The 23,491-nt window shown below is 40.4% G+C and overlaps 1 protein-coding gene across 1 annotated transcript in view; it reads left to right on the forward strand.

Moving 5' to 3' along the window:
- LOC139713024 (dyslexia-associated protein KIAA0319-like protein) overlaps nucleotides 1–23,491 on the forward strand; it is a 70,732-nt gene that overhangs the window by 26,862 nt on the left and 20,379 nt on the right. Inside the window, exons 7-16 of the mRNA XM_071624801.1 lie at nucleotides 801–900; nucleotides 2,737–2,784; nucleotides 9,224–9,432; nucleotides 10,170–10,350; nucleotides 11,317–11,455; nucleotides 12,051–12,115; nucleotides 15,482–15,636; nucleotides 17,800–17,923; nucleotides 19,196–19,328; nucleotides 21,458–21,606. Of these exons, the coding sequence (XP_071480902.1) occupies nucleotides 801–900; nucleotides 2,737–2,784; nucleotides 9,224–9,432; nucleotides 10,170–10,350; nucleotides 11,317–11,455; nucleotides 12,051–12,115; nucleotides 15,482–15,636; nucleotides 17,800–17,923; nucleotides 19,196–19,328; nucleotides 21,458–21,606 (1,303 nt within the window). The remainder of the gene's footprint in view (nucleotides 1–800; nucleotides 901–2,736; nucleotides 2,785–9,223; nucleotides 9,433–10,169; nucleotides 10,351–11,316; nucleotides 11,456–12,050; nucleotides 12,116–15,481; nucleotides 15,637–17,799; nucleotides 17,924–19,195; nucleotides 19,329–21,457; nucleotides 21,607–23,491) is intronic.

Consider the following 23,491-nt stretch of genomic DNA (forward strand, 5'->3'; position numbering starts at 1 on the left):
AAATTAAAATGTACGTGAAAGTTCTTACCTACACTATGCATTGAATGCCAGTGGCAATTGGCGAAAATTTCATGCCGTGAAAAAGGCCGTCGACTCCAATTTGCGAAAATTTTATGCCGCGAATATATCGTGTTCTACAGTAATGTATACTGCATTTACTGGGTACTCAATAGCTCTTGCCTCTCCAGCTGTAGACGTTTTTCTTCTAGAAGAAGCATGTAGGACCTGTTGTAGTCCTCGGTCCTGAAGAAGGTGACCTGGGAAGTTCAACTGATACTCTGGTACAATGTACCAATACTTGACAGTTTTTGCCTCTTCAGCTGTAGAAGTTCTTCTTCGAGAAGAGGCATGTAGGACGTGCCTTGTTCCCAAAAAAGGTGATTGTGGAAGTTAACTTGATACTCTGGTACTGATACGCATCAGTTCTTACCTGCCAACTGTAGAAGCTCTTGTTCTATAAAGAGGCATGCATTACCTGCCATAGTCCTTAATCTTCGAAACTTGATCTGGGGAGTAAAAACTGATACTGCGGTACTGATATTGAACAGTTCTTGCATCACAAGCTGTAGAAGCTCTGGACCTTCCGTGGTCCTCAAAAAGGTGATCTGGGATGTTTAACTGATACTCTGGTACAGCTACTTAATGGTTCTTGCTTCGCCAACTGTAGAACTTCTTGTTCTATGCGTAGAAGAGCCATGCAGGACTTGCCTTGGGAATGTTACTTCCATTCAGATATTATGGCTTTTTGACATTTACACGTATCATATTGATAGAATTCTTTGCTCAATACCCTATGACAGAGTACACTTGCTGTAGCGAAAGCAAAGACCCCACAGCCGGCGACATCAGCTGCAACGATAGCAGTGCCGGAGAAAAAAGATGGAGACAGCTCATCCAATGGTATGTATGTAAGTTTTTAAATCAAGCATGGAAGGTATCTTAATGCAAAAAAATTGTTGAACAGAAGTTCTTGGATGAAAGTCTTTTGTCTCTGGACATGAGGGAAATTAACATGCAAAGTATAGAGGAGATGTGAATTGAAGACTTGAGAATTATGCTGTGGCATTGACATGGGAAAATTGAATTTACTTTTACTTTTCTATTCGAGGTCCAGTTTCGATGAAACCCATTGGATACTTTTCTTTTTATCTGATTTTGTTTTTTAAAGACATCTTCTGCAGGAATGCCATTTTTTTTTTTTTGAGCAAGAACCTGAATTTAGGCCCTGGTAGGATCAAAGTTTAGGCCCTTTTGTATACAAAGTACAGTAGATATGCTGTACATATGGATGTATCCTATTTCAGACCCTCTGTTTTCATTCTAATGGGTATCCCTGTATGTATTGTCGATGAAAGCCAATGGAATATGCCTAAGTCTTCAGTTCATTGTGCGAAGATGTTCACACCCTCCTGTAGAAAATAGATAAGAAAGTGTTAGATCTGCTGGTACCTCTTTGTTTGTAATGTTCCTGCATTTCTCTCCAATATATTAGTAACATAGTTTAATTAACCTGCCATGGCAGTAAATTTGTAGAGTGTGATCAGTGTTTGGTACGTTGTTTATGAGTACTGTAATAAATTTCACTGCCTCCTTGGTGTAATTCTTTGTCCTTTATAATCTTACCTTCCTTTCATTCATCTTTGTGTCTTTCTCTGAGCTTCCTATTGTCTTGTTCCCTGTTTCTCTTCATATGACACCTTTGCTTTACCTGTAATAAGTCATTTTTTTTTTTGACCTTCTTCTTTGTTAATATTGTTTAATGGTGGTACTAGTTCGTACAACATGGTGTAGAACATGGTGGTACAACATTTGAATACTAGAGAGAGTGATCTGTGAGTTAGTAAATGGTGTCCAATGTCGTATTAAATACATCATGTATCTATCCGTACTTAAGGAATAATCTTTTTTTTTTAACCTTCTCTTTTGTTAATAATGTTCACTATGATGGTACTAGTTTGTACAACATGGTGGTCCAACTTTTGAATACTAGAGAGTGATCTGTGAGTTAAATGGTATCCAATGTCATATTAAATACATCATGTACAGTTGTCTATCTGTACTTAGGGAATTATCTTTTTTTGACCTTCTCTTTTGTTAACTCTTTATGTGCCATGGTGGAAACCCCCCTGTGTGCCACATTGTTCTGAGATGAACGTAGTCATGCGTTGAGAAAACATTGTTTTAACAAATCTGTATAACTTTTAAAGATTTATGTTAAATAGAAAAGGAAGTGAGCAAATTTGTTGAGAAAATGCTTTGCATCGATGTAAATTCTATGACAAATCTACACAACTGTATGATTGCTTTTCTTTCAAATGCCTAGTAACTACATTACCGTAAATATATGACTTCTGCGCTCAAAACAGTGACAGAAACTAAGAATTTGCACGCAGATCCAGTATGAACACTGCTTGTCGGTCAATCGCCACATAAAATGCAAGCTACTAGACGAGAGGAACGGAATCACAAGAAATGCTCTCATTGTACTGTGGTATTTGGTGATTTATCAATCGGTTTGGGCGGGTTTGTGCGTTTGAGCGCAATATTAGAGGTTGGCATGCCGTCGACTGAGTCAGACGTGCGAACGTGGCACATAAAGAGTTGATAACGCTTACTTTGGTGGTACTAGTTTGTAGAACATGGTGGTGCAACATTTGAAAACTAGAGAGTGATATGTGAGTTAGTAAATGGTGTCCAATGTCGTATTTAATCCATCACCCATCTGTCCGTACTTAGGGACTGACTTGACCGGTGGCGCTGGTGGTGCTGGGAATACGTCTGATGGTAAAAAAAATGGCCCCTCCCCCTCAGCTAGCAGAGCCCCGCCCCAGGGCTCGACCCCCTCTTTGCATGAGCCAACTACTGCAGCTGCTGCTTCTCTAGCACCTCCCACAAACCCTTCCACCATGCCTCCTGCTCCAACAACTTCTCCTACTTCTACTACAGTAGCTTCTGCTAAAACTCTTCCATGTGAGTGTCTTATTCATTTTGCCTCCCCCTTCCCCCCTCCCCTTAAATAATTCTGTGCAAAGTATTGACTTTGTCATATTCATGCTACCTGTACTTACTTTTCGTCTTCAGATTAGCCACAGTGGACCTTTAATGCTGACTGACATTAGCTTCGATATTCTTCATTTTGCTTGATATGAATGTTGTATATTATATGTGTTCATTAAGTTTTGATTTTTTGTCATTTGTAGAGCATGCATGGTTCTGTAGAATTCATTAGAATTCATTATGAGCCAGTGATTTGTTGCATGGTAAGTTTGAAATTATGCTAGATTTCAGAAAAAGAAAAGAAGTTTTCTGCAAGAAAAGGTTAATAATGCAAAGTCTGCATATTGATCTACATTTCCACCGATGTCACAGAGTTAGTATCGAAGGCTTCAAAAGATAATTGAAAATATGGCAAGCCCAATTTACTACAATTTCGATATGTGTGCGATGCACGTATGGGATGGTGTGGGGTAGCAGAATGAGCATCTCAAATATCTTGTAGTCATCAAAATGTCAAGTGAAGTACAATTTGACTTTATGTCGGTGCTTGTGCTGTCCGTAGTGGAAGTGAAGAACCCCTTCTTTTAGTTTAATTCCCCTGCACATTTTAAGAAAAGAAAGGAGTAGTCTAAAGAAGCTTTAATGAAAGATTTATTTGTATATCAAACAGAGTTTGTGATAGAGAAAGGCAGTGAAAGTTGTTATGGCTTGTGAACGTGAGATGTATATTTTCTTTCCAAGTCTTTACTGTGTAGCATAATATGAGGCTAATTGTGTGCATGTTGGAAAGCATTATCTTTCTTTCAGCTGTGAATGAAAAGTTGTGAAAAATTAAATTCTACTAAGTTCCTGGCATGAAGGTTAGTTTGTGTTTGAATTGTCCCAAAGCTCAAAGCTCTCCTCTTTCATCAAGCTGTAATGACTGATGGATGACCATTCAATCTTCTTCTTTTTCTTTTTCTTCTTTAAAAAAAAAAAGAATATACTCATCAAGATTCTGTGCCATAAAACTTTAAATCCTATTTGTCTTGTGCCGTCAATCAGTCGATGTAAGATTGTTAGGAGATGTACACTCCAAGCAGGGAAATAAAAGCAGGAAAATACTTGATATTCTTCATCTTAAATTGCTGAATTAGTATTGGACAAAATCAGCACAAAATGGGACTACTAAGTATTTTTGTGTCAATCTTGAAGAAACTTCATACACAGTTTTCTCACTTCCATCCAGTCACCTCAAGGTGAAGATTTTAGTCTCTTTGGATTCCTTAGAGTAGGGATTAGGAAATGCTGCTGCATGTGATCGTCTGAAAGGCACAGCGTGGGGCAAAATTCACAGCAGTCCCTTTGTACATCCACCAAACAAAGAGTAATAAGAAAAGGTGTAGAAGGAGAAATAAAGGGATTATACAGGCTTGCATTCAAGGAGATTCCCTTCCTATTTTTAGTAGACAAAGGATAGTGAGTGGAGATGGATTTGGTGTGCTCAGTTGAGCATAGAACCCTCAGAGAAAATCACCTCTACCAGCACACCCCCCCCCCCCCATTTTTGACCACAGCTGTACATGTATTAAAGGGGATGGCTAGTAACTGTACAGTGGGAATCAGAGGGAATGCTGGAGGATGATTGTTTACTTGCTTCAGAATGGTCTCATATTCAAGTAATGTGCAATTTAATGTTTCCAGGTTAGCGTGCCTGGTCAGTGACGGGGCATTAATCTGCACATTACTTGAATATGAGACTGTTCTGAAGCAAATGATTTTCACACAACAGTAGATATATAATGTACTCTTAAATGAATCCCACAAGGATCGGAACAATCATCCCTCAGCATTCCCACTGATTCCCACTGATCGGTTACTAGCCATCCCCTTTAAACCATTGAAACCTAGTCTCAAGTAAACTCAGGCAGTGTCTATGAGAAATGCATGTTAGAGCCAAATCAGTTTGTCCTCGAGGAGTTAAAAGTTTGGAAAGGAAAAAAAAAGGCCTTGTCCAAATGTAAAAGATTATTATGTCTTGTCCTGTATTTTCATTTCTTTGTGTTTATGTTTGCAGAGCAAGTACACATGTTTGTGTCTGCATCATGGTGTACATGTATATTATTGTAAAGAAACAAATATATTCCTCTGTAACAATGCAAGTACCTTGTATCTTGTGCTCTCATACTAGGCTTTTTTCCTTTGCTGTTTTCCCTTCCCCCTTCCAGTTTTTTTTTTCTTTCCTGTCGCTTTATTTGCAGGGTGTTACAGATGTACATGTAATACATCTTGCTTGCCCACAGGAGAAAATAAGTTGCCCTGTTTGGAAAATCTGGCAACCCCCCCCCCCAAACAACAACAACAAAAGAGAGACAAAAACAAAAGCACCTTTAAAGGAAACCAAGACCCAAAGAGAAATGTGGATTGAGTGAAAGCAGCAACATTAGTAGAACATATCAGTGAAAGTTTGAGGAAAATCGGACCATTGATGCAAAAGTTATGAATTTTTAAAGTTTTGGTGTTGGAACCACTGGATGAGGAGACTAGTAGAGGCTATGACGTCATGTTTGGACAACAATATAAAGAAAATATAAAGGGAATTCCACAAAAATTCGCTATTCTAAAATGTTGAAAGAACACTTGACTAATCGCTTTCAGAAAGCAGGGGGAATAATTGCTACCCTTAACATATGTCAGTTTTAAGTTGATGGAATGTGTCATTTTCATGAAAAGTGAATTTTTGTGGAATTCCCTTTATATTCTCTTTATATCGTTGTCCACACATGATGCCATAATCTCTAGTAGTCTCCTCATCCAGCGGTTCCAACACCCAATTTTTTAAAATTCATAACTTTTGCATCGATTGTCCGATTTTCCTCAAACTTTCACTGATGTGTTCTACTTATGTTGCTGTCTTCACTCAATCCACATGGGTTTTGGTTTCCTTTAAACATGCAAGCCCCCTTTCTGTTGTTATAATTGCTGCTGATTTGGTCATCAGTTTATTGTTTCTAGCCGAAAGGTCTGGTGACTGTTTAACATCTATAGGTGTGTGCCAGGTGTTTAATGATAAAGTAATGCTTAATTGACCAGAATTCACACACTATTTTACTGTAATCATGTGGTACATGCCAGATGCCTCAATTTCTTTATTCTAGTCAAGTGGGGAAGTGAGTTGAAGCACATGTTATGTATTTGGGTGGTACGGTACTCTTGATAGTCCAGCTTTAAGTCTAAAATGGTGTTGGTTGCTCTATCTGTGACAGCTCTTTATTTCTTTCTCTCAAACCCTCAAACAAAACAAACAAAAACTCTTGCAGTGCTGTAACTTTTTTTAAAAAACAGACACAAAAAACCCTTATTGATCATTGACCTATTGCATGATTAGATTTGCAATCATTTCGAAATATTGGGTTACCGTAATAACACAAAATATAATCTATTCAGCAGACCAGTAGTTTACTAGCAATAATCACGACACTGCAACTTAGCATGCATGAAATATATACTAGTTGCTACCATTTGTCATGCAAAAGTGGGCCCTGCTGATTTGCTATCATGTTTAAATTCCTACAGCAAAAAGGGTCGTAAATCAGAAGGACTTGATCATAAAAGACCGAAAATCTGTTTCTCGTCATAAAGACTGCTTATGATTTAAGATAACTCATTGCCTGTTGTCATGGTAACAAAGTGATGATGACATGTTTCAGAGGTTTCAAGTGGAAGGTTTAGACATCATATCATGTTCTTGTAGCTCAAATTAGAAAAATAAGATAACTAGTAACTAATGACAGAGCTCCACTCTTAGTTTCAAATGGATGAAGACAGTCGACTTTGCTAAAGTCAGCAGCATATCATATGCCAAATAATTTGCAAAGTCAATGAAAATGAAAGATCCCAATTGACAGTCATTGCCGTACATTTGTTATTCCTCTACATGCGGAAGTCTGATATTGCCTTAAAAGTCGATGAGTTTTTCTCAGTTCCCTGAGGATTAACTTATGCGGAGTGGACTGTACATGTGCCGTCAAGCATGGAAATATTTTGAAAATTATACTGTCACTGTTCAGGTGTCTCTGAATAGATATGACCATGCTAGAAAATTGCATTTTACATTTGAGTTACATATTAGGTCTTTGTGTGCCATGGTGTAAATATCCTTAGGGCCACACTATTCTGAGACCACAATGCATGGTCACTTTTGGAAGACATTCTGATTTTGATTCAAGCCATTTAATCTTTATATATCAAGCATTTATGCTGGAAAATGCTGCACTGCACAGTTGTTACAAAGAGATTTGCAAGCTGTACTGTGTTATAATGTGTAAGGAATGGAATCGGGCTTGATGCTTTCAATGTGCTGTGGCATTTATTGTGATTTATCCATTCGTTTGTGTGCGGCTGTTCCAGCAAAATATTCAAACTTGGCAAGCCAGCAACTGAATCGGGTACTGTAGAGCAAGGAATGTTCACATGCATTTTAATTTCGCGAATTTCGTGAGTGCCAAAATTCACGAAATTAAAATGCACGCAAAAGTTCTTGTCTGCACTATATGCATTGAACGCCAGTGGCAATTCGCGAAAATTTCATGCCACGAAAAAGGCCGTCGGCTCCAATTCGCAAAATTTCATGCCACGAATATATCATGTTTTACAGTATGCGAGTATGGCACACAGAAAGTTGAAACAACTGTCTTCTGCAGAAACTTATTTTGGTATTCAATCCAGTCACTCACAGATGTACATAAATTGTAGATGTTTTAGGTTCATTTGACAGTCATTTTCATCATTTTTTTCTTGTACGTAGCTTCATTAGAATGCAATAGCAATGGAACCGCACAGCTCAAGATTGTTGAAATTAGAAAAAAAAACCCACAACAACAACATTATTTAAGAGCGCCCTTGCCGTAACCTCAACTTAATTTGATATACTAGCACATACTAGCCAATCATCAATGAATTTGTGAATCTATTTCACTGACTGTGGAGTTGGTTCTGTAATGTTTGTTTGTAGTGTCTCTTGTTTCTGAAGTGAGGTCTATACTTCAGTGGTGCTCTTGCTAACTTCTTTCGAATAGAATATTTTGAGCTTTCTGCAGATATTTTCTTACATTACATCTTGGGTATTATAAGTTGTGAATCATCACATTGTGAGTGCAAAACTGTTAATGATGTTTTGTATATTGTAATGTAGCCCACTGGACATCTTAATACTCTAAAAATGATTTCAATGTAAATTCTTCATTTTCTTCAGATATACACTTGTACCTTGAGTCTATAGATGTTAGAAACCCATTTAAATGTATATTGTAGATTACATGTACATGCATCTTGCTCTAAGAAAAAGAGTCACCAAAAACAACATAAGTTCCTGAAATACTGTAAAAGTGGATATTTTTGCGCAACTAATTTTTTGCGCTTGGCCGGGTAGGAAGAGTTTCGCGCGTTTTTAATTCCACGGAATCAAGACATCACGCACAGGAACATGTGGCAAGCAAAAAATATTCGCATGCATTTATTTTCGCGCTAGTTTCTGGTTGCGCGAAATGCATGAAAATATAAACAGAGCCATAATTTCCACTTTTACAGTATGCAGTTACTAGACTTTAGAATTATCTTCTGTTGTTGTTTAATACAAGCATCTACCATTACCCTGAAAGAGCATTTCACAATAACTTTCACTAAAAAGTACTTATGATCTTTATAAAGTAGTACATGTACCTGACTAGAAACCAATCTTCATTCTTTCAGTTCTTGAAAACAAAATAAATGTTTCACTTGAGCAAGCACTCTATTCCATTTGAAGCAGATAATGAGATGATGCATCAAACTTTTTGAAATCTTGTGAGTGAAACAGACTCTAGATTATATCTGATGGATTTTTTGTTTGTGAAAAATCAATATATTTTTGAATCACCGTGTGCTTAAAAGCCCTGAGATTTTCCCATTTTTTCCAGTCTTCTGGAAATTTGAAGGGTGTATATTTCTAACTGTGAGATAAATCCTGTTTGTGTACATTTTCATATTTGTAAAGTATTTGGGATAAATTCATAATAACAAAGGAAGAAAAATTGTAATGATCTGAACGAAATAAAAAGCATAACACTACTGCTCAAAGTTAAAAAAACAACAACAACAAATACAATTCTTTATATAAGTACTACCTCTTTAAATTCTGAATTTGGCATTTTATTCACTCCCACCCTTCAATTACTATAACCCTTCACGATTCTTCATCCCAATTCAGTCGTACAGCTGGTGGTGTCGCTCGGTGACAGCCGCACCCTGCAGCTTCCCGACGAGAACACCGTTCGCCTCATCGCCTTCGTGATCCCCGAGGAACCGCCCGACGAGGTGCCTTACACGTACGCCTACCGCGTCGTGAGCGAACCGGAGGGGAGTGCTGTTCAGATGGCCTCTTCTGGCCAGGATGATCCCAAGATGCAGTTCTCCAATGTGAGTGGCGCCCTCTCCTGTCCTTGACAAATAATGCATCTTTTAGATTGTGGTGGAGTGTGCAGTGCTTCCAAATGAATTTTTTTTTTTTTTTTTTTTTGTGCTCAAAATCAGTCTTATACTTTATGTGGGGTCCCTCTGTCGTTTTGTTTTGTCTTGATTTGTTTTGTTTTCAAAATCAGTCTTTGTATGGGGTATATGAAGAGATTGATTGCAAAATGAGTTGGCTCCTTTCATGTTAATTTGAGATTTTTGTGATTAAAGCTGCCAAACAGCAGTGAAAATGATAAGAACCTTAATAAGCTTTTACTCTGTTTTATATTATCAAACTCTTCAAATGTAGGATTATGCCAGTCAGCTGGTCCCTTGTTTCTTTTTTTTTAATTTTTTCATCTTCTTAGGATGAAGTAAACACAGAGAGGATTCATCTTGCATTTGGAACTGAGCACCTCAATAGCTATTGTATGTGACATCTTACAAACCTTCCCCATCACAAACAAGTGATAATGTTAGAAAGATTGGATGTCTACTTAAAGAAGACTAAAGATGAAAACATCCTTCATGATTGATCCTACCTTTGCAAAGTCTCGCCAGTTCTCCTAAAATCTTTGTTAAAAATGTTTATTCACCGCCCTTCATATCATCTGAGCTCTGACACATTATATTGTGTGTAAGAATAGTAGAATGTCTAACATAATTTCTAACCTGACCGCTGTCATTTTTTTCCCCTTCTGAAGTTCAAAGCCGGCTTCTACCAGTTCAAGGTCGAGGTGACGGGCTCACGCTCCTACGGTACCGCCAAGGTCAACATGACGGTCGTCCCTCCTCCCCGCATCAACCAGCCTCCAGTCGCTGTCATCCAGCCGAGTACTCAGGTCGTCACCCTCCCAAACTCGGATACCATCCTGGACGGCTCAGGTAAAAATCTGCTGCCTGACCATATACATCATTCTGCAACTTTCAGCCCAAATCTCAGCCGAGTGCCCATAATTTGAACTTTCAGCTCATAGAGTAACCAAATAGGATTTGCAGATGACATGATAGCATAACATCTTAGCTGACTGGCATTTTGAATATACACGTACAGTTTATTATAGGCATCCTGTTCCAGGTGAAATTTGAACGTGTTCAAAGTTATGGCAGTTATAATAATGGGAGATGATTTCTGCTTTCTTGAAGCAATGATCTACCTTTTATGATGATTGTTGTGCTGTTACCATGCAGTTACATGCTGTTGCAGGGCTCGACATTGGTGGTGGCCTGGTGGCCTGATGGCCTCGGGCCACTGGGAATTGATGCCATGCCACCAAATTTCCAAAAAGTTGAAATCTATTGGTGGCCTGATTGGGCCACTAAAGTTCAAAAAGAATTCTTACATTTCCTGCTATTTTGGGCCACTGCATTTCTTTTTCTTTTTTTGCAAAAAAAGAAAGTTTTGATTAAAAAATTTTAGTTACCCGAATGGGCCACTAGAAAAAACAAGAAAGAAATTATCAGTCTCAAGCCCTGCTATATGCAAGGTGTACCTAGTGAAGTGTAGAAATTTATGTATCCCTAATAATGCATTGTATCCTTAATAATGCATCTCTGAGCATTGCTATCAAAAAGCAATAAATGATACTGCGAAATATGTTCATAAGGATGGTTGATGAATATAGGCAAAGAGTTCTCTAAACACATCCATCAGTTGTTGTATGTACCTGTGACAGTTTCGATGATGGGCTGTCATCTTTCCTAGACGATGGCTAATGACAGCCAGTCATCTGAACTGTCACAGGTAAATACAACAATTGCATGTGTTTAGAGAACTCTTAATCAATAAATGATGTCAATCGCCATCAGTCGATGACAGTTCTGCCTGATCCTCTCCTTTGATGACCACAGGGAGCACAGACGACGACAATGACCGCATAGCCAGCTACAGGTGGGAGCAGTTCAAAGGACCAATAGGTGACCACGAGATCCAGGGTGACCAGGACACCCTCCAGCTGACCGACCTGAAACCAGGGGTCTACCTCATCAGGTAGGACTAATGGTTTTCATCTTGTAGACGCTGTTCTCCAATTTCAGTAGAAATTACTGAAAATCAGTACTAGTTGGCAGCTCTGCCTATAACCCAGTCCAAAATAAAAAGAGACTTTACGAAAGAGTCTACAAAAAAGCATTAGATTTTGGGAAAAATATATTAAAAATTGGTCCATCAATGTGCAAAATAATAGCATTTGCTGCTGAGAATGCTGCTTTCAGGTTCCCTAAAAAGCGAACCTAGAGGACTGCCAGGTTTGCTAAAAAGCGAACCCAGGTTGCCAGGTTTGCTAAAAAGCGAACCTAGAGGGCTGCGTGGTTCGCTAGAAAGCAAACCCTGGCTATCTCATCAGGTAGGACTGATTGTTTTCATCTTATAGAGGCTGGTTTCTGGCACAGTATCCTTTATTCTTTCTGTTAACCTCTGTACTCTTGTTTTACATGGTCACAAGTATCCTGTAAAACAAAATTTTTGCATGGATGAAATTCACAAACATGAGATTGATGTTCTCTCTGTTACATTCTTGTGGCGTGGCTCACCTTCAAACTGTGCAATGTATTATGACTGTACCAACCCAACTGTTTTCTTGCAGGCTGACGGTCACTGATTACGATGGTGCTTCAAACTCCACAATAGCCAATGTGACTGTCAAAGAAGGTAAGTACAACTCAGCTGAAATTTACAGAAATCTGCAATTATGACACAAAATATCCCTATAATTATATATTCATTCATATTCAAATCTGCATTTGTATATCTTGTTGAAACTGGTCAGGTTTCTTCCTTTAACCCTAATCAGGCCGGGCTTTTTTGGCTATGCTAAGACCAGAGGGGGGCGGATTCTGACCCCCCCCCCCCCCCCCCCCCCCCCCCCCCCCGAGATCTCGGCCATCGGTGGTGCGATCGCGATGAAATTTGGCATGCGTGAGACCCACGTCATAATCTACAAGATTGTGTCATAAGATTTTTTGAAACAATCAATTTCTGATTTTAATTAATTAATTATGCAAATTAAGCTCAAAATCATATTTTAGCCTAATTAAAAGCATTGAGAGTCTATTTTTTGGTCTGTAAATCTTTTTTAGCATATTCAACAATTGTACATCACAAAAACTTCCAAAACTCATTTCAATTCTTATGTATTTTATTGTTTTCAGAATTTCTTATGCATTTCCTTGTTTTTCAACTTTTGTTTTTTCTTTGTTTTCTTATTATACCCCCGCCAAACGAAGTTTGAAGGGGGTATATAGGAATCAGCGGACGGTCGGTCGAGCGGTCGGGCGGTCGGGCGGTCGGTCGGGCGGTCGGTCGGTCGGTCGGTCGGGCGGTCGGTCGGGCGGTCGGTCCGTTGCAAATCTTGCGTCGCGAACTACTTCCTCAGTTTTCAACCGATTCCCATAAAACTTGGCACAGATGTGTGCCTTGGGTTGTAGATGTGCAAGACATATTTTTTGACAGTACCCAAAAAGTACGTTGCCATGGTAATGGCATATTATGGGCAAAAATGGGTACAAATCTTGCGTCGCGAACTCCTCCCACAGTTTTTGATCAATTTTTATGAAATTAGGTACAGATGTTCATCTGAATATGTTAATGTGCAAGACACATATTTCTGCAGTGGCAAAAGGTGCGTTGCCATGGTAACGGCATGTTATTGGTAAAATATAGGGCAAAATGCTTCATGGCAAAACTGCTTCATCAGTGTTCTTCCAATTCTCATGGAATTCATATTGAATGTTTGTCTTAGGATATAGGTCAGCATGACACATTTCTTGACAGTGACAAAAAGTATGTGGCCATGGTACATGTAACAGCTCACATATTATGAGCCAAAATGATGGAAAATTTTGTGTTGCAAACTACTTCCTCAGTTTTTGCCCAATTTCCATGAAACTTGGTACAGATGTGGGCCTTTGGTTGTAGATGTGCAAGACGCATTTTTTGACAGAACCCGAAAGTACGTTGCCATGGTAACGGCATATTAATGGCAGAAGATCAAGGAAAGATCTTGCGGATTTAACTACTTCCTCAGTTTTTTGACCAAAGCTTATGAAATGTGGCACACACCTTGATCTTGGTGGGAAGATGTGGAAGACATATTTTTCGGACGTGTCGGAAACTGCGTTGCCATGGTAACGGCATATAAATGGCAGAAGATCAAGGAAAGATCTTGCGGATTGAACTACTTCCTCTGTATTCGACTGAAGCTCATGAAATGTGGCACACACATTGGTCTTGGTGGGAAGATGTGCAAGACATATTTTTTGGACGTGTCGGAAGCTGCGTTGCCATGGTAACGGCATATTAATGGCGGAAGATCAAGGAAAGATCTTGTGGATTGAACTACTTCCTCAGTTTTTGACAAAAGCTTATGAAATGTGGCACACACAATAGTCTTGGTGGGAAGATGTGCAAGACATATTTTTCGAACGTGTCGGAAGCTGCGTTGCCATGGTAACGGCATTTAAATGGCAGAAGATCAAGGAAAGATCATTCCTTTGGTAAGACTGTCGTCATGGGGCGGGGGTATTAATCACCTTAAGTGATATTTCTAGTTGGAAACTGTCACTGACCTCTTTTCTACCATAATTAGCATAAAATTAATATAATGAAAGTGATTAATTGTAAAAATAATCAGGTTTTTATGACTTTCATGACAGAGCACTGTTTTCCATAGGAAATGACACAAAATCACAAAATTGTGCCCGTTTTGGGGCGACATGCCCTTACAAAAATGGGCGTGGCTTCGAAAAAGTATGCGCAGACGTTGCAAATTTGGTCTCAAAAGTTGCACAAGACTTGAACAAAGAAAGTCAAGAAGCCTCGCGACGAGGCCTTCTCGCGTTACAGAATTATAGCGCGAAACGTCGAGGGAGGGGGGGCGGATTCTGCCCCCCCGGCCCTGTAATCTGTACTATTACAGATTCATGTTAGTCTTTTTTTTTTTTTTGCATTCTTTCACAAAATGTTTGATAATTTGATACATTCAAGGTGCTCATTTGCACTCCGACCATTCTGGCTTGTAAAACAGGATCATAGAGGTGGAGCTAATCCTGAACTTGGATTCTCCTTAGCTATTAGAGAACCAAAATGTGATGTCTATTCATCCCCATGGAAACCAGTTCTAAACAACCTCACCTGGCCCAAATATCTGTACATACCATTGTTGCTAGCCATGCTCACACTTGATTCCAACCCAAGCTATAACTAAAGACTGTGACATCATCACTTTGGTGCTCTATTATGAATGCCTATTAATACATCTCTTACGTCTAACGTATACAATGTTAGTGTATTTGGAGTTACATATTTGACTGAAAGGCAGTGGAGTTTTTTACACGGCTCTTGAAAGGAAAGATTTTTGCAGTCTGAGTCAATAGTTGGCAGTGAGACATACTTCAGCGTTTCAACACCACATACATTGTAAACCAAACATGTGCAGAAACTTGCATATGAGAGGCAATTACACATTAACTTCTCTTGTAAGCCTGATGTCTCTCCAACTCTGTTATACAATGTAAAAACAAAAACAAAGGTCAAACATAATATGTGTTTGTCTTGTTTTGGGGGAATTCACCCTTAATACAAACATTACTTCTGCAGCATTCCTCCCCAAATCCAGCATTTTTACTTGAGGCCTATTATGATATTTCTTCTTTCTGTTTTAATTGCACACTTCTTACAGTGTAATGATATTGTACCTTTATTTTCTGTAGAATTTCATGTTTGCATTATTCTGTTGAGATGTATACAGTCAAACCTGTCTATAGTGACCACCGTCTATACCTGTAGCAACCACCTGCCGTATGTGACCACTAAACGTAATTCCCTCCTAGAGAAAAACCATGTTAACGACCCTGTCTATAGCGGCCACCTGTCTACAACAGCCACTTTTTTTCATCTCCCTTGGGTGGCTGCCATAGACAGGTTCGACTGTGTACTGATGAAGTAATGATTGTATGTTCATAGCAGAGGATGTTTTCCCCATTTTTCAAATTCGGATTGTAATGATTTTGCTTGCAGAGGAGGACTACAAGCCTCATGCCAACGCTGGCCCCGACGTCGAGATCAAGCTCCCCGTCAACTTCGCTACCCTCAACGGTTCAAAGAGCAGTGACGACCATGAAATCACAGGCTTTGAGTGGACCAAGATGTCTGGACAAGTTGCAGATATGACGGTGAGTACCCCGTTGCCAGTTACCAAACCAATTTTATGAAATGCCGACCTACACATTCTGTCTCTGAAATGTTGAATGTTGATAAATCAGTGCTACAATGATGCCGACTCATGGTTTGCCTCAGATGACTAGCAATAGTCAGCAAACGGTATCAACCAGGCACACTGAGCCATACGCTTGAATGAGTAATATTGGAAATACCAGAGAAGAAAGTTTTTCTCTTTGTTCAGAATATATGAGTAAAAACTGGCAAATACTGATAGTCTCCTTGGACCTCAGTAAATATACATATACGGTGTACTCATAGACGCACAATTGTGATGCAGACAATCAATACACAGTGTACTGTAAATGTGGATATTTTTGCACAACGAATTTTTCGTGCTGGGCCCGGTAAGAAGAGTTTTGTTTGTTTTTAATTCAGTGGAATCAAGACATCAACGACTGGAACAAATGGCAAGCAAAAATATTTGCATGCTTTTATTTTCACGCTCATTTCTAATTGAGCGAAATGCGCGAAGATTTCAACACCCCGAAAGTTTCCAGTTTTACAGTATGTGCGTGGAAGGGGATTAGTGAAGTTTTTCCTGACTTTGTGAATTGGCTTCTCATACCTGTACTTATGCACTTGTCAATGTAATGACGCACCCCACTACCCCCGGACATGGGTGCGTCATGGTCATTTTTTGACTGACCACACAGGGTTTTTGACGGACACCACAGTCACTTTTTTGACGGACAAAACGCTGCAAGTGACTAACACCACAGTCACCTTTTTGACGGACAACATGTTGAAAGTGACGCACACCTCGGTCACTTTTTTGACGGACATCCTCGGTACATTTGACACACCCCCGTAAATACTGAAACGATTTTTGCATACGTTTTATTCAAGCAATTTCATTTTCTTTTGGTTCGTAAACATAATTTGTAAAAGTTTCGGCAAGTTTCCCTTATCATGGCCCTGTAAGCACCGTACCGTCATTCACCGTACATCACGCTGCTGCTACGATATTCCTTACAGTAGTAGTATGTATTCTGTGCATGCAATCCATACATGACAATCACATGTGTGCAGATGCGCTGTGTGTGCGCGGCCATAGCTAGTGCGGTGGATGCATACTGCTGCAGCGCAGGTACACGCCACGCCACAGCATTCCCGCGAGTAACTACATACAGCCTAGTCGCTGTACGTAGATATTCGCACAGCTAACAGCGTCGCGCTTCTGGCTGGTCGGGCTATCCCGCGAGCAGAAAATGGCATGCGGCAGGCAGTTTCTTCTGCTGCCGCTTCTTTTACTGTCAAAAATTCGCCTTTGTCACCACAGAACATTATTTAGATGCACACTGTATTTGAATGTAAACAAACTTTCTTCGATAGCATGTGTGTTGGTGTTGCATCGCAATATGCAATAGGCACTAAGTGTTCGACAGTAAAGGTTGAACTAAGTTGTTACATCGCTGAACAGTCCCTGGTTTGAGATTGAGTATGCATGATTTCATGGGTTTGTTGGAGGGAAAATGTAAGGAGAAAGGGTGGCTTTTAAATTCTTTGCTTGCCAGATTCTGGCAAGCATTTTTTCCTCTTATTCCAAAACGCTTCCCGACTTTGATTTTCACTTGCCGCGGGAAAGCGCTCACTGTAATTTCACTCGCGGTACGTGTATCCGGTACTGGTAGCGTGCAAAAATGCGTGCAGTTTTCCATAGCCAAGTGACGTACCATGACGCACCCCTCGGTTCAAAATAATGCGTGTTATTTTCCATAGCCAAGTGACGTACCATGACGCACCCCTCGGTCAAAATTTTGACCGACAATGATGGGATTTTGACGCACCCCTCGGTCAAAAATTTGACGGACAAAGCTGGTAAAATGACGAACACCTGGGTCACAAATTTGACGGACCAAACGAGGAAATGACGCACCCATGTCCGGGGGTAGTGGGGTGAGTCATTACATTGACAAGTGCATTAATCTGTAGTGTAGAAACTAACAAGTAAAAGTAGTCAGACCAATTCATCAGATGTTTGAAGAGTATGGTGTATGAAATGGTGTTCACGATGAAAATGATTTATAGATGATGATGTTCCTTGAGATAACAGCAGTGATGATGATGATGATGAGAATGAGGATGAGATGTTGTCTGTCGCCCTCTATCACCAGGGAACATCGTCCAAGATCCTCCACCTGACCCAGCTGGAGGAAGGCACGTACGTCTTCAAGCTGACCGTCAGTGACCGCAGCAATCAGAAGGACGAGGACACCGTGACTGTCATTGTAAAGCCAGGTGAGAAAACCAAAATATTTCTCTCTTCTCCTTTTAAAGGCTGGCTGGCATGGGGATACCATACAATGGAAAGTGCTGTCCCAAGTAGGTTATATTTTGGAATCCTATAACTAATCCACATACTTACCTGTATTGAAAGACACATGCAGCAGAAAAATCAGCAGAAGAATTCAGATGAATAAAGTTAATTAAAAAGGGTGATCGACACCCGTGGGCTCCAAAGGAATGGGTTCTGAGTCTGTCCATCTTGTGCTAAAAAGGAATCTAAAATGCTGAAGCAGAGAGGTAAAGAGTGAGAGGGGTTTACTGTCTAGACATTCTTCCACAAATAAATTGTTTCTTTACATTATTTAAGAAAAATAAAAAAACCCTTCTTTTTGTGAAACCTTCTGAATCACTTTAGCCATGTCCTTTTAAGGTTGTTTGTCTGTTTGTGTGGAGCTTGCTAGTAACTTCCTGTCTGTGCTGGATCACTGGGATAATGTCCTTCAAATATTGTAATACAAGCAAGGCCATAAATTGATAAATATCCCCTGTGTCCTTGATGAAAAAAAAAAAAAAATCCAACTGGAGGTTAAATACAGTCAACCTCCTTTAAAGCCTTACAGTTGAGGCGAGTGGTTTGTGCGGCACGGAGACGAACGCAACACGCTGCCTCCCCCCATTCTGTATCAAATGTCATGACACCGAATGAGAATAGCGCTGGCTCAATGGGTCAGCGAACACACACTGGTCTCAAAATCACCTGACCCAAAATGGCTGTCCGAGCCACGTGAGCTTCCGAAGGGATCCGAATGGACGCACACTCACAGTGCGCATATGCATGAAGAGAGGCCAAAAGAGCCAAGCGTCTTCTGGCCTCTCTCCTCCAATCACTGCAGCTCGCGGTCACAATGTTTGTGTATGATACATACACACACACACACACGTGTCTCAGAGGCAGCATTGTCCCACACATTTATGGATAGCACTGCAGTCTGGCATTGCGCAATTGCATGCGCAAATTTTATTCGTTCGGAGGAGTTACACAATAACGTACATGTACCATTAGGGGTGACGATCGTCCGACTTTAAGCCATTTCCAAAGAGGGCGTAGAAAATCCTCCGACTTATGTAAAATTTGACATGGACAACAGAATTTTAAAACATGTTTTTATCCATCATGGGTGGAATTTTTCTTCCACCTAGCTAATTTTTTGATTTGTCAGAGGTCGCTGTTCGCGAGGTTGACTGCAGATGTTAGTGAAAGTGGGTGCATATTTTTCTCAACAGAGCAAAATGACCCTCCGGTGGCAGATGCTGGGCCGGACAAGGAGCTCTCCCTGCCAACAGAGAGCACTGAGCTGGACGGGAGGGGAAGCAGCGATGACCTTGCCATCACCAGCTACCACTGGGAGCAAGTCAGGTCAGCCGACGCCCCTCTTTCTTTCTTTATTTCTTTCTTTTTGGAGGGGGGTAGCCTATAATCTAGGCGGAAGATGCAGCTATGGTCTTTATCGTCATGCTACACATCTGATGCAGCGAGACTATTGTCTTTGCTAAGTGATACACTTGTACATCTGATGAAGCGAGAATCTTGTCTTTGCTAAGCGATACGTCTGATGCAGCGAGAATCGTGTCTTTGCTAAGCGATACGTCTGATGCAGCGAGAATCTTGTCTTTGCTAAGCGATACGTCTGATGCAGCGAGAATCTTGTCTTTGCTAGGCGATACGTCTGATGCAGCGAGAATCTTGTCTTTGCTAGGCGATACGTCTGATGCAGCGAGAATCGTGTCTTTGCTAAGCGATACGTCTGATGCAGCGAGAATCGTGTCTTTGCTAAGCGATACGTCTGATGCAGCGAGAATCTTGTCTTTGCTAAGCGATACGTCTGATGCAGCGAGAATCTTGTCTTTGCTAGGCGATACGTCTGATGCAGCGAGAATCTTGTCTTTGCTAGGCGATACGTCTGATGCAGCGAGAATCTTGTCTTTGCTAGGCGATTCGTCTGATGCAGCGAGAATCTTGTCTTTGCTAGGCGATACGTCTGATGCAGCGAAAATCTTGTCTTTGCTAGGCGATACGTCTGATGCAGTGAGAATCTTGTCTTTGCTAAGCGATACGTCTGATGAAGCGAGAATCTTGTCTTTGCTAGGCGATACGTCTGATGCAGCGAGAATCTTGTCTTTGCTAGGCGATACGTCTGATGCAGTGAGAATCTTGTCTTTGCTAGGCGATACGTCTGATGAAGTGTGAATCTTGTCTTTGCTAGGCGATACGTCTGATGCAGCGAGAATCTTGTCTTTGCTAGGCGATACGTCTGATGCAGCGAGAATCTTGTCTTTGCTAGGCGATACGTCTGATGCAGTGAGAATCTTGTCTTTGCTAAGCGATACGTCTGATGCAGTGAGAATCTTGTCTTTGCTAAGCGATATGTCTGATGCAGTGAGACTACGAACAGTGGAAGCGTCCACCTCCTTTATCCACTCATCCTGCTTTGGTCATTATTTTCCTATTATCGACTATGAATTGATGGCAGTTTTATGCCACGGATTCATAGTTGATGATAAGAAAACAACAACTAAAGCAAGACGAGTGGATATACATGGGGCGGTGGATGCTTCGCGAGCATCCACTGTGTGTAGTCTCACCGCATAAGATGTATTGCGTAGCAAAGACAATAGTCTTGCTGCATTGGACGTTTAGCATGACAATAAAGACCATAGCTGCATCTTCCGTCTAGATTATAGGCTTAGAGGGGAGGGGCTGCAGGTTCATTTCTTATCTACTCCTGATTTTGGTATCATAGATGACGCAGTTCAGTAATCCCTGTTATATCAGTGAAAATTTCCAAACCATCAAAGAGAGTAATTGCATGTGGGTTAAACATTGACTTGTGGGGTGGGGGAGCCAAGACAAGGTGTGTGAGCCTGGAAGAGAGTAATGTGGTCTGAGGGAGTATCATATGAAGAATTCCCCATCCCCAAATGAAGCCAACCAATACTGCTTTATTCTAGATAGGGAAAAGAAGTTGAATAAACATAATGTATCCTGATATGGCTCTCTATTACTGTGCGTGATGATGTACAGTGTAGTGATGTGATAGATTCAAATGGCGTTATCATTTCCCAGCCCATTTGACAGTAATTGAAAGATAATGTTATTCACCAGTTCATTGTCAGTTGATTCCTTCTTGGCCTGCTTCTTGTCTAGGATCTGTCAGTCAGAATTCACTCTGTTGTTGTAGACCACAAACTACCTCTTTGGAACGGGTCTAGGGCAATTACCCCCTGGGCAATTACCCCGGACACTTTCCCTGGCCCTAATCCTAACCCTAACCCAAACTCCTAACCCTAAACTTAACCCTAACCCTAATCTTTTACTCTAACCTTACCACTAACCAGTGTTTAGCCGGGGGGTAATTGCCCTCTGGGGGTAATTGCCTGGATACGGTAGGGAACAAGGAGAGTTGCTGAAAGGGAGACTGACCAGTAACCCATGGTGTCTCCACCATTACCATTTTTTTTTTTATCATTCACCTTCTGTGCCTGTAGTGGTCCTACGGATGCCGTCCTTGATAATCCAGACAAGGAGAGGGTCACAGTTTCAAAGCTTGCAGCAGGCACGTACGTCTTCCGCCTCACAGTGACAGATGGGCAGGGGGAGACGGCCTCAGACGAAGTCTCGGTGTCTGTCAAAGTCGGTAAGTGCTCTCTGAGAGGTGCGTCTCTTCTACATAAAACAAAGATGCCAAATGTTATTATCATTTTTCTTTTGCTGTGTTTTTTGTTTTTGTTTTTGTTTTGCCAGAAATACTTTGGGTTTCATAGAATATTTTTTCAAAAACTGTTTATTTATTTATTTATTTTTGGCCCAAAATACTGCAGGTTTTAGAGAAATTACTGCATATTTCCAAATTGTATTACTGTAAAATATGTCCATTGCAGGAAAGGTAAAACTACTGTTGTTCCACCAAAAATTAAGTTTTTCAGCCATTGGAATCCTGCACTACTGTTCACAGGGTTAGCTTCCCTGCAAAAAGTGATGATTTTGTCTCCTCTTAACATGGAGACTGCATTGATGCATAAATAGCACACAATGTACATGGATTAAGTAGACCTTTAAATGATGTGGAAAGTTACATCACTTATGGAACAACTCCATCCCCCTGTTCGATAGAAAAGCACCAAAACAAAAACCTCCAGCAATGGAACTGCTAATGTATGCACAAACCTTTGTCTGTGTTTGTGCAATATGTCTTTTGAAATGCATTTAATGCATTCTGCTCACACACACACAGACATTGACATACAGACAAAAATGTACTGTAAATATGCTTTTTTTAAACGCAGATTTATCACAGTTTATTCCCTTACACAATGGTCCATGAATGCACAAGCATTATTTAGATATTGAGCAACAGTAATTAAAGTTGAATGAAAGAAAGATATTATTCAGAGGGGTGAAGGCTCAGGTTTGAGTTTCTTCAGTTTGTCTCCCTCTACAAATGGAAATTTGTTAAGATCGCAACTGCTGATCTGTAAATTAACAAACATGTCGGAAAAAAGTAACCAGTGGAACTCGAACCTGTCATCTAACATAACAATGTCGGAATTTCGGAGCTTGGGTATTTGTTCCATGTTCATTGTGTCACTGCCGGCAACCAGGGACAGCCTGGTGGTAGTGTCGCTGCCCGAAAAGCAGTAGATGACAGGTTTGAGTCCCACTGGTTCCTTTTTTCCGACATGTTTGTTAATTTACAGATCAGCAGTTGCGATCTTAACAAATTTCCATTTGTAGAGGGAGACAAACTGAAGAAACTCAAACCTGAGTAAATAAAGTTCTTGGAAAGAGAGGTTTGCAGTGACACCATGTCTACAAAGTCTTTAAAAGGACTGTTATTAGACAAAAGAAGACCCTAGAAGTAGAAAGAGAAGAGTGGAGGAGGGAGGTGACAGGGAGAGTGTAAGGATGGCAAATAGTGGCAGTTGATGGGCAGCGGTGAGCTGGAAGTTGAGGTTTCACTAATGGAGATGGGAAGAATAGGAAACAGGGACCAAAGTAAGGAAGAATAGAGTGAGAATCAGGTAAAGGGTCTTGAAGTTGTTTGGAGGAGAAATAAGAAGGAGTGATTAAAGTTCTATTGATGATGATGATGATGATGATGAGTGTTCAGGATAATCACAGCAGTATTAGTGGAATTGATATAGGATACATTTATCAACTCACATCTGGCATAGAATTATGGTTTCCCAATGACTTTCAGGGAGATTTGGGCTGTTGATGAATAGGAAGCTGTTTTTGATGATGGGGTTAGATTTGCCATTCTGAAACACTGGAAAAAGTGTGATCTCGAATGTGTTTCTGTAGAGAAGATACAGCTGTAAATGCAAGGTTGTTTTTAAACACTTCTCTATCTTGGACCTACCCATGCCAATTACATAATCTCTGCTCCTTGATCAAACAGTGCAGTGGAGCTGTATAGTGACAAGTCCTTCCTCTTGACTTGTAATAGAGATCATGATAAATGCAAGAACTCAAAAAATGCGATCGAAAAGGCCTTCGCAAACTCATTTTCAGAGTTGGTA

The sequence above is a fragment of the Diadema antillarum genome, unplaced genomic scaffold (assembly GCF_040938485.1).
Source record: "Diadema antillarum isolate AM-2024a unplaced genomic scaffold, OU_Dant_1.0 seq00001894_RagTag, whole genome shotgun sequence".
In the NCBI taxonomy this organism is placed as follows: Eukaryota; Metazoa; Echinodermata; class Echinoidea; order Diadematoida; family Diadematidae; genus Diadema; species Diadema antillarum.